General features: G+C 40.3%; 2 protein-coding genes across 2 annotated transcripts in view; one reads left to right on the top strand and one right to left on the bottom strand.

The window, feature by feature from the left end:
* Window positions 1-1,409: 1,409 nt before the first annotated feature.
* bbip1 (BBSome interacting protein 1) lies at window positions 1,410-3,534 on the top strand (the record flags this gene model as incomplete). The annotated part of the gene is given in 3 exon segments (XM_088003848.1): window positions 1,410-1,439; window positions 1,441-1,579; window positions 3,037-3,534. Coding segments are annotated over 3 exon segments (339 nt in total), but the record flags the coding sequence as incomplete, so codon positions are not given.
* An 88-nt stretch (window positions 3,535-3,622) lies between these two features.
* Window positions 3,623-11,238, bottom strand: part of pdcd4b (programmed cell death 4b) — a 7,821-nt gene continuing 205 nt past the window's right edge. The window contains exons 2-12 of the mRNA XM_014984680.2: window positions 10,807-10,912; window positions 9,576-9,893; window positions 7,824-7,918; window positions 7,517-7,630; window positions 7,196-7,417; window positions 5,660-5,757; window positions 4,960-5,074; window positions 4,646-4,753; window positions 4,444-4,554; window positions 4,215-4,354; window positions 3,623-4,115 (exon numbers count right to left, since the gene is read on the bottom strand). Coding sequence (XP_014840166.2) covers window positions 4,055-4,115; window positions 4,215-4,354; window positions 4,444-4,554; window positions 4,646-4,753; window positions 4,960-5,074; window positions 5,660-5,757; window positions 7,196-7,417; window positions 7,517-7,630; window positions 7,824-7,918; window positions 9,576-9,893; window positions 10,807-10,849 — 1,425 coding nt within the window. The 5' untranslated portion in view covers window positions 10,850-10,912 and the 3' untranslated portion in view covers window positions 3,623-4,054. The remainder of the gene's footprint in view (window positions 4,116-4,214; window positions 4,355-4,443; window positions 4,555-4,645; window positions 4,754-4,959; window positions 5,075-5,659; window positions 5,758-7,195; window positions 7,418-7,516; window positions 7,631-7,823; window positions 7,919-9,575; window positions 9,894-10,806; window positions 10,913-11,238) is intronic.

Below are 11,238 nucleotides of genomic sequence, written 5' to 3' on the forward strand. Positions count from 1 at the left end.
AATTCAAGATAAGATGAATTGTATTTTTAATAATGTAAAGAGTGAAAGATTAACATTTGGTCAGCAGAACATCTAAAGTAGGCCAGTGGTAGAATCAACAGGTTTATTCTATGTTTGAAGTGAATTTATAACACATTACCTCAGTGTATGTTATTGGTTATTTCAATGCACATCCTAAAAGACAAAACCGACAAGATATAAAATATTGGAGATAATAAGCCAGTTGTCATTATCTAAGGTTGAACAGATTATTCTGAACAGATTTCAAGAGAATTTAACAACAACAACCTTTTATGCTATGTTTTAAAACCAGGTGCAGGACTAATCTATAAATGTGTGTATTAAAGAAAATTGTTTGAATTAAAAAAAAACTGATCAATGGAAATTTTATGTAGACTTCCAATGTGGAAGTCTACATTCCACATGCTCTTACCCATTTCTTTTTTTGGTTGATCTTTCTTTGACTTGACACAGAGTGGGTGACTGTCTTGTTAACTGTACAAGCTGATGACGTGGCGATCCTCTCCTAATGCTAGTTACGCTGCCCAGTACGGCATTCTGTTTAAACCTAAAAACAGGGTTGTTACGATTCTCATAACTTTAGGGAGATCAAACGATATAACTTTATCTCTTCACATAGCACATCAAGCGTTAGACCTTTTTAAAACAGTGAAATACATGAGCCATATCATAACAAATGATTTATCTGACAATGATGATGTTTGCAGTAGTAACAGCGTACAAAGTTGGACATCGTAGATTTTTATGAAATGTTTGCCATTAATATTTTTTGTAGTATTTTGGCCCTGTTTTTGTGATTTAACTCAACGTGTCTGCAGTGAATGTAAATGTAAATAATTTTACCAGCTGGTGGTGTCCATCTTCAAAATCAACATGTTTTCACACAGAATTATCACCAGAGAAAGTGAGAAAAATCCAACTTTGATTCTTTACACAGATGGATATTAATACAGCAGGATCAGAGTCCTGCTGCAGGTTTCTGCTAACACAACTAAAGCGGTGATCACTAACTGCAAGAGGATCCTTAGTATCACTAATAGAAGCTGCAATGATTAACCTACAGAATCTGTGTTATGGACTGAATGCTTCTTGCAGAATCTTGCTCTTACAAACAGGCAAGCAAAGCACTGAGGCTTATCAGTGAAAACCAGTTTCTGAGGGATGTTGCAACATCGGCCTCTATGCGTTAAACCGAAGATAACACGCCCTTGCTCACCCTTGGACACAATACATTGAGATTAAAAGCTTGCAGAACAAGCAGGACAAAGGCGTGTTCTATTATTACTAGAAGCAGCAGTAGAAACATTATTAGCGATAGTTTTATTAGAGAACAAAATGTAAAGAGGATTATATTTATTTACATTTACTGGACCGTTTTTTCGTTACATAATCTGTCTAACAAAGTACAACTGTGCCGTTTTAACCTTTCAGTTTAGCTTCAATTCTCCGAGCCGCCTGTAGGTGCTGCTAAAGCGCCGTGTTAATGAAGTCAACGCAGAAGAACGTCACGTGATTCTGCGGACGCGTTGGCCTGGCAACTGCAGCAAACCTTTATCTGGTGCTTAAAGGTAAGAATGAGGAAAAAAAATACAATAACGCATTTAAACATGCGCTGATAATGTTTTGTAAGCTCGATTAGACAGTCAGCTAAACCTCGCAAGGAGCTTCTTTAAAGATAAAATGTCCCTTAACGTATCCAGGCCCAAGTAAATGCACTGTCTTTAACATGCTACATGGGATTAGCGTTGTGCTAATTCGCAATAATTCACGTCTGTGGTTAAACGTGATAGGTTCGAGAAATGTTCGAACTGTTTTTTTCCTCAAATGTGCCATTGAAATATTTATATGTACATAAAAATGTTTAAGAAAAGTAAACATGGAAGGGTTTATATGCTTACACACGTCAGCTTTTATCACTACAGCTATATATAAATGTGACGTGTACGTGAATTAGTGTTGAATTGATCATTTTGGGTCCGCTAGATAACAGACATGTTTTAAATGTAAAAAAAATAAATTAAAAAAATTTTTCTTACCTTTCAGCACGCGCCCACAAGACACAGCGATGCCCGAGGTCAAGTCAATATTGAGAGAAGTTCTGCCTAAGCAAGGTTTGCATCGCAGCCGCTTGCTATCTGAACAGCACTAGTTACAAAAGCTTGTTTGTGGATGCTCCGTATGACTTGTGGACTGTTGAGACATCTGCAAACCCTTGCACAACTAGTCAAAAGATTCCTCTGTGCTCCCTTCTTATTATCAGTATCTGCACTCAGTTAACCAGTTATGGTATTTGGACTAGAAATAGAAATATTTGCAAAATTATTCGTACCCTCTTTACTCCCTCATAATTTGCCAAGTTATGATAAACCTCATTGGATTTTATTGGGATTTTCTGTGATCCAGGAAGACAATGACTGTGTATAGCTATGAGGCTAAAGGAAAATACAAGATTTTCTAAATTGTTTGCGAATAATGTGAAAAAGCTAATCTTTTTCTTCTTTTACCAAAAATTAAAAAAAAAAAAGCTAAAAAAAAAAAAGGGTGGGGGGTTGTTTCCACTGAAAGTTAAACCTCTACCGCAGTCACAAATATTTTGCAGCCTCTTACAGGCTAACCTGTGTTAATTCCATCCATCTTCCCATGAAGATTAAATTGTTTTGTTCTCAGACTAGTCAAGTGTATAGTGTGTGAGACATTTCATAACATAGATTCTGTTATATTTTACTTTATATTTTCCCTGCTGTAGAATGTTGATACCATCATAAGTGACCATCAATAACAGTAATAAATGACATGTAATAGTGAATTGAATTGCGTTGATCGATCACATAAAATAGCATGAAAATGTTTGGACATTCTGGGTTGCCGTGTCTATAATGAACACAATAAGTGAGGAACTTCTATGACTTTTCAGAATAAAGCATAGACCAAACATGTGAAATGGATGTTTAGCAACTAAATAATAAATCCAGGTTATTTTTCAGGGGCTTTTTTTTTTTTTTGCGGCATCTACAGGACAGCTCTACATGGAAGACGTCCCAACCATGGTCCTGTGTAAGCCAAAGCTGCTCCCACTCAAATCAGTCACCCTGGAGAAACTGGAGAAGATGCAGATGGAGGCTCAAGAGGCTGTCAAGCAGCAGGAACTGGCAATGAAGGAGCAAGGAGAGCAGATGCCCAGTTGAGGACTTGAAACCACACACCCACAAAAAAAACACAACTTTGATAAAGAGCACAAGTCCAATGATTCAAACATTGGCAAGAAAGTATTTTTGTAATCAGTGGAACAAACTTTTTTTTTTTTTGGTAAGTGAGCAGACGCTTTAAGAAAGCTGCAGACTCATAAGTTTGTTGGTAACGGCAGCTTATCTGAGGAATTGTGCAACATGTAGTGATTATTTTAATAGTGACAATAATAGGAAAAAAACCCAAATATTTCATAATTATTTAATCAAAAGAAATTTTGCCATAAGTTGCTGCCTAAGTACAAAAATAAATCATTATGATAAGTTATCTGATGGATGTTTTTTGTTTTGATGTGTTCTAGCACAGCGTAGAAGTGAAGCACAGCATGCAAAGACAGCAGCCAGTTTTACACCCGTTATGACATTAAACTAACACCCTCCCTTTATTTATTTTTCTTTATTCTTCCACAGATTCATAAAGCTCTTATCACAAATTAGTTATCTTGGTACAAACACTGCTTTTGGAAAACAAAAGGAGTAGCAGTAAAACAGAAAAGAAAAAAATAAACTGTACAAAACAACATGGAATGACTGACACTGAGAGGTGTGGCACTTTAAGGGATAGCTTATGTAAATGTTTGTATAGAAACACTTTGAAGTGGTCTACTTCAGTTTAAATCAAAAGTGCAGCTTTTCTTTTTCTTTTACCCAGAATTATACCGTTGGAAGGGAGAACATTTTACTTCACATTTAAAAAAAAAAAAAAAAAAAAAGAATGCAAGTAAAAAGGTAAGTTTTTTTTTTTCTTCCACTTCTTTTCAGGTATTCTGGCTCAGTAACAGGCCTAATCAGTACCGTTCAAATTTCACAACTCCGCTGTCTCCCTCGCTGACGAACCTCTTTCGGTTCCTGACAAACAGATCACAGAGAGCGCCGATGAGCACAGCAGGAACAAAAAAACACTGTCGGATCTCTGCAGACATTTGTGTGAAATTAAAAAGCACTCACCGGTGCGGACACTGATCTCTTAATTTGACACCAATGACTCCCATGTGAAAGCTCTTCTCCACAAATTGCTCCAGGATAAAATACGCAAGAGGAACATCGATGTTTATCTCATCAATGTCCATGTAAACTCGTTCATAGCCCTGGAAGAGAAAAGAAATAAAACAATCATCTTCAGGATTGAGTGAGTTTCACTTGCAGTGCCTGATTCAAACAGCAGGTGGCTCCCTACCCTTCGCATTTGGTCCTCGGTGATGATGGAAGACAGAGAGAGTGACTTGAGTAGCTGCAGCACCATTTTGAATGTTTTCTCCCCTCGGGACTCCAACACCATCACGATGGCCTGCCGAGAGCGCCACAGGTTTTCAGAAAAACGCAACTGAAAATACGCAGCAGCTGCTACAGCAGGGAGACGGATGAGGAGCTGCGCGTACCTCATAGACAAACTCGTGGTGGAAATGCGGGACCTCCAGGTCTCGAAGGCATCTCTCCGCCTCTTTGCCGTCTCCAGACAGGATGTACTCCTTCAGCAGCAGGTTCATCTGAAAATGGAAGATCCAGAATGAAATTTATTCAGCTTTAGCTAAATATGATTTATGTTTTGGTTGCATAAAAGCCTGTAATTGTGATACTGCATTTCAATAAATGTCAAATGTTTCCATGTTTTCAAGGGCAATCTTCACTTTACTGGAAAGTGAAGACTACACTTCTCTGTCTAGTGAAGTGCAATCACTAGATTGTACTCTACCTCTTTGATGAGTTGTATGACGGGTCGCTGGCCTCCGCCCGTCCCCCAGTGGTTGTCGATGCGAAGGCCGCCCATACTCATCTTCAGCAGCACGGCTGCTCGATCTAGCGCCGCTCTGCAGATTCGATAAAGCAAGTCAATTTGTGTGGTTTACAGGAATTTCCATAATTCAGGTCAATCGAGTCTCTTCAATTGTTTCTACTAATATTTTATTAACTGAAACTCAGTTCGGATACTTTTGGAAGTGGCTACGCTTGGATCCCGAGCCATGTCCCGAATCTTGGAATAGACCAGTTTCACACTGCCAGCCTAACTTTTTAAACTCAGAAGTGACAATCTTTGGACGTGAGGGTGTATCAACTGATACTTCAAACTGACAGGATAAAAACACTTGAAAGTTTCTGAACTAAATATTTATTCATATCCATATTTAGGCTCATTAAAACATATCCACCAATCCATCAAACTGTCTCAGTCGCAAAACTGTACATTTTTACACATCTATACTGCAGTTTGCTCAGCTATTTGCTCAACAATCGTTTTTGATGCACTTAATCTTACTCAATTTAAATAACCCATTACGAGTGTCAATTTTAAGCTAGTCGAACTGAAAATCTGCTAAGTTAAGTTGCATTTCCAGCATGGAGTAGTAAACCGACAATAGAAAACAAGTACAAGTGCTTCTATAAACGTTGCGTACCTTGCATGTTCACAGTCAACTTTGCCTTTGTAGCCGTCGATGTAGCTTTTGGACAGTATCTGGTCGCTAACAGCCCGAGCGATGAACTGGCCGACCAGCTGAAAGGAGAATGTAAATTTTAACATCGTGAAACAGCGCTAGATTTGTGCAATAAAAATTGCAACATTTCTTTCTTGAAACATTTTTCTCTCCAGTATATTACAGAATTTGTGCAGGTTTCACTGACTCAAATTTAAGACCTACACGTCCACAGAAATGCGCAAACTTCATCCACAAAAAAAATTTGCACTGACAGATGCAAAAAATAAATAAATAAATAAAAATTGCGTCTTTGTTTACAGCAGCGTGGGCCGCACGGTTTTGGGAAAGGAAAGAGCCGGCTCTGCTGTTTTGGCCTCCACAAAGCATGCGCTCATTGTTTCTCTGACAGGAAAATTATGCTAATTTTCCTGTCCCTTCTGTAGTTGCCATTGTAGGCAGCTACATTACAGCGCGGCGCAGTGGCCAGACCGAGGCGCGTGCGAAACTGAGCGAACCCTCGAGTGAAAGTGCGGCGTATGCAGAGGTGTGGGGGAAGGGCAGAGTCATAAAGCCCCACCGAACCCACTCAGGGGCAAGAGACGGAGAGAGAGAGAGAGAGAGTAGATGACTGGTCAGATAAATCAGACCGTGTAAGGAGGGGAGTGGTGCATGCTTTTTTTTTTTTTTTTTTTTGCTGAGTTTGCATTTTACGAGAAACGATAGACAATGGCAAAGGATTTCATGTGTGCGCAGACTGAAAAGGAAAGAGCTCACAGACGCACACAGTGGCTCTTCTCTCGCAAGCCAACAGATAAAAACCGCAGCGTTATTCCCCTCTGCCAAACCACCAGCAGAGGTAAAACTCCTTCAGAAACGAAACCAGCAACCTTGAGAAGAACGTATTGTGTACCGTGGGATGGACATAAAGTAGTAATAGTCACCAAACAATTATTAACCCAACATGGCTTGCTGCAAACTGTGAACTCAATTTGTACGGCTGTCTTTTGTGCACCGCCACATATGAGTCGGTTGCTTCAGAGGGCTGCTTACGCCTGTCGCAATTAATCGATTAATTGTATGATAAATTAAAAATTCAATTCTGATGAATAATATTCTCTGAAAGGCAATTTTTTCCACAGAGGTGTCAGAATCCATTTTATTTGTGGTTTCGGTTTGTGTGTGGCGTTCACTGTTTTAGTTGAATTGTTTTGGATATTTAAAACATCTTCCAGTTCCAGTGTGACGTGTTCTGTACATGATTAAATGCTCTGAGGAAGCAAACTTCCATTATTATGAAATTGTCAGTATATTACTTAAAATTGGTCTTAAAACGACAACGTAATTGTTTATATTTCTGGGACAAAGTATCGTCCAGCAAAATGTGTCATCGTGGCTGTGGATGATCTCTATTAACTAAACCCTGCTTGAAACTTCACTAAAAACACACACACTTTCAAAAAGCAAACGTCAACCCTAGCCAACACACGCTTCAGGTCGGAGGTTTTGGAAACTCACTTGAGGCGCTCCAGGTGTGTCCAGGACCAGATCCGGCAGATCTCTGAGCAGCTTGTCGAAAGAGGACTCCATGTCGCTGTGGGAGAGAACGCTTCCGCACAGGTCCACCAGCAGCCTGGAGGTGAGCTCCCGCTGGCTGGCCTTGGCCTCCAGGGCCAGAGACACGGCGAGCGACGGGACCTCGCTCCGCATGGGGCCCAGGTTCAGGTCCGCAAGCAGTTCCTGACAAAAGCGGGAAAAGAAATTTAGTTTGAGCTACTCTCTCAAGGCAGCAAAAGAAAACACGGTGGAAGGATGCTTTCTATATGTTGGCGCGCTTACCGCTACTTCATTCGTATCTCCGTGTTCAAAGTACTCTTGCACTATGGGGGTGACCGTCTTCTCAAAGTCCCTCTCATCCAGCGGAGGCACCACAGTCTCGTACACACAGTTTTCCTGTCGAAAAAGAAAAGAACAATTATTTTCCATTTTCTTGTGTTAGCAGGACAGATGCCAAATCTGCACCACAAACTTCAAAATTTTACCTTTAAACCTGTTATTAACAACTAAATAACTGCCGTTTTGAAGTGTAGATCAAATCCGAGTGAATACGCCGCTAAACGATTGTCCTAAATGCAAATGTAATTACCTGATCTTCGTCAAAGTTGGGGTCTTTCTTGTCCACCTCCACCGGTTCGTAGACTTCACCCGATCTTCCCCACACGCCCTTTCCTCCTGCTCCACCTGCAGGTAAACGATCAGAGATAAAGTTACTGCCCTGACATATGCTCATGTTAACTCAACATGGGGGAAATAAATAAAAGAAGGTACGAAACTGCAGCTTTAGTGTCTTGCGCACGTTCGTCAGCGGAAACATTTTCCGCAAGTTCCACCAGCACAAACTTAAGACTTTTTAAGACCAGCGACGACAAAATTTAAGACCCTAGCTAGCTAGGGTATATTAGCATCTAGTTAGCACTAGCCACAACCACACATATTTCCAATCGAGTTCAGTACTGTACATAAAAGACAAAAACAAGCATCATTGCAGTTGCTGCCAACATGGAGGTCAGGCTACAAATTTAGTGTAGGCATAAACAAACACACAAAGAACAATTAAAGGGTGAGCCCCCAGCAGATTGCAGACAGTTTAAGAACACCAAAGCAGCTTGAAAACATCCTTTAAACCCCCCATCAGTTCCACCCACTTTGTGGGTAGAGCACTATATTTAGCTCATCCCACATTAGTTGAGAATCCGTCCCACTTCTGTGTTAAAACGGCTTGCTTTCTCGTCTGTTTTACTAAAAGAGAAAAAAAAAAAAAAGCAAGAAAGCAGCACGCCCACACTAAATGTCTCTCACCTCAACTAAAATGCAACACAGATCAAATGTAGAACAGCCCAGAGCTCAAATTGCACGGCTTCGCTGATGCGAGAGAACTGTTGTGTAACCAAGACAGGACAGACTCGGTGCCAAGAAAAACTGGACATACCCTTTAGTCTGCGGCCCATGGGAAGAAGGCAAGTGGGCAAACCCAACTGCAGTCTGAAGGAGAGGCTAGATGAGTTGCATCACTAAAGAGAGGCAAAACGTTTTGCTCTGAGCAAGAGGTTGTCTCTCTTTAGCAACTCATTTAGATGTGCTAGAATGACAGTAATTCATGTTTTTATTTATTTTTTGCCAAACATACTCGGGTAGAAATTGTAGATTAATAAATTCTGCAGGTTCCAATCAGAAAAACATAAAGCTGATGCCACACGACAAAATCATAAGTATTTTTGGTCTAGTTTCTAGCACAAATATCTTAGTAAACTTGAAATAAGACAAAAACTAACAAGTAGCTTTTCAGCAAGATATAAGAGCGCATATCAAGTCAAAAATTCATTTATACAGATGAAAAAATATGAGTTATAAGTGAAATAATATGCCACGTTACAGATTATAATATGCCTTGTTAGACTGGCACATTATTTCATACATAACTAGCATTGTTTTAATCTATTTTAATGAATTATTGACTTAAAACGAGCTTCTCTGTTGTGCTGAAAAGTTACTTGTCAGTTAGTTTTGTCTTATTTCAAGCACACCGAGATATTTGCACTAGAAACTAGACCAAAAATACTTGGTAATGTTTTGTGTTTTTGCAGTGATGCTGGCTGGGTTCTGCATCAGACCTGCAGCGGAAAATTCCAGAAAGGCTCGGATGCACGCGGGACACGAAAGGAGGCTCGCTTTAAGGATTCGAGCCGCTCGAGATCAACCGGCTAATTGGTTTATGGATCGGCGCTGGAAGGGCTACCGCACGAAGCAGTGAGTCCCTCCGACCCACTGGGAGAGGTGGATTCCTGACGCAGCCGAAAGCACAGACAGAAGAAATATTGAGGAAGCGTCGTCATGTCACCTTTTTTCGGCAGGCCTCTGCCCTTCCCCATGCGGGACTTTCGGTCGAGCAGCTTGCTCTTGGGACTCGTCGGCGCCATGGAGGTTCCCCTCACCACTTCCCCGTTGTCACTGAGGGAGTCCCCCCTGCCCGAGTCCCTGGAGGAGTTTTTCCGCAGCCTCCGCTTGGCCTTTGCCTTCAGGCGAGCCTCGTGGATGTTGTTGCTGGACGAAGACACCCAGTTACCGTTGATCTCGTTAATGGCGTTCTTGTTGGAGACGCCGGATCCCCCATTGTCTTCCTCGGCAGAAATGAAGGAGTCGCTGAGGTCCCCGGCCTCTGTTAAGACACAGAAGAACGAGTCGGTGTGCGTTTGTTACCATCAGTCGGTGCTTTCACGCCGCACAAAGACAGTTTTTCATTTGATGTTTTGGTTTGCCTTTTTAGATTTCTACCTGAAAACATGTCCGGAATAATGTTTGATGTTGACGTTTTGACCCAACAAAACTAGAAGGTGAAAGATTATTTTGTTCCAAATCAAAAGTACTTAATGTTTTAATCTATATACCGGAAATCAACATATTGGACACATGAGCACAAACTCAAGTTGCTACTATTTGTGATATAATCAGTTATAATAATAAATAAATTTTCTGAAATTGACACAGTAAAACACAGATTAATAATTATATTGAAAACCGAGCAAGTCTGATTTTTAAAATTCTATAAATGGTGTATTTGCAGAATATTCTCCCACTGTTTTTAAATGGTGAAAAATGTCAGTTTCTATAGTAACAAATATGACCTTTTGGCTGACATCTTAACTGTCATCTGCTTCAATCTCTAAAAAAAAAAAAAATCTAAGCATTCTTCAAAATGCTGTTTATTTAACGCTTTATTGCTACATCTAAAAATAACAAATTATGCATTTGTTGATATTTCGGTTGACGGCCGTTTAGAAATGACAGCTTTTTAGACGCCATCTTAATTTTTTTCAATTGCCCTTTCAAATTAAATCGTTTGATCAGACCCACATTTCATTTGAACATCTCTGAAAATGACTACATCGCATTTAGGTTAAATTAGTTTATTTACTATGCTCTCAGCTACAAAAATGCGGATAGAAAAACTGACTCAATTCAGGGTGTAGTGAGAGGAAACACGAAAATCACCCACTTCCACATAGAAAAAAAGAGTCCTACTACCCTATATCGGTCCCAGCTGATTGAGCGTTTGAGGTTTTCACACTTACCAACAGGGTTTGCGTTCAGCCAAGCCTCGCAGTCAGCTGCCATAGTTTACAGTAGAAAAGAGCCTTTGCAGAGGAACCGTGCAAAAACAAGAATCACCGAAGATAACTGCAAAAAAAGGGAGGAAAAATAACTGAAAAATTACATATTTGGCTGCAGACGTGTAGCGATGGTTTGCCCAGACATGTCGCAACACCACCCCGCCACCCCCCTCAACCATTTTCATTCAAAGACGTACTGTTGACAAACAATGGCTAACGCGGTTTAAAACGATAATGTTAATATTGTAATCCATTTCCCTGGTGTTTATTTGACGGAAACAGGGCGACTCATTCCATATAACTACAAAATGCAGTACACATCAAGAGTAACCGTTCTCTTGCGTCGTTAACTTATCTTACCTCGAAGCCCACACGTTAGTGAAGGATAACATC

The sequence above is a fragment of the Poecilia mexicana genome, unplaced genomic scaffold (genome assembly GCF_051168715.1).
Source record: "Poecilia mexicana isolate PSO_F unplaced genomic scaffold, ASM5116871v1 scaffold_2, whole genome shotgun sequence".
Classification (NCBI taxonomy): Eukaryota; Metazoa; Chordata; class Actinopteri; order Cyprinodontiformes; family Poeciliidae; genus Poecilia; species Poecilia mexicana.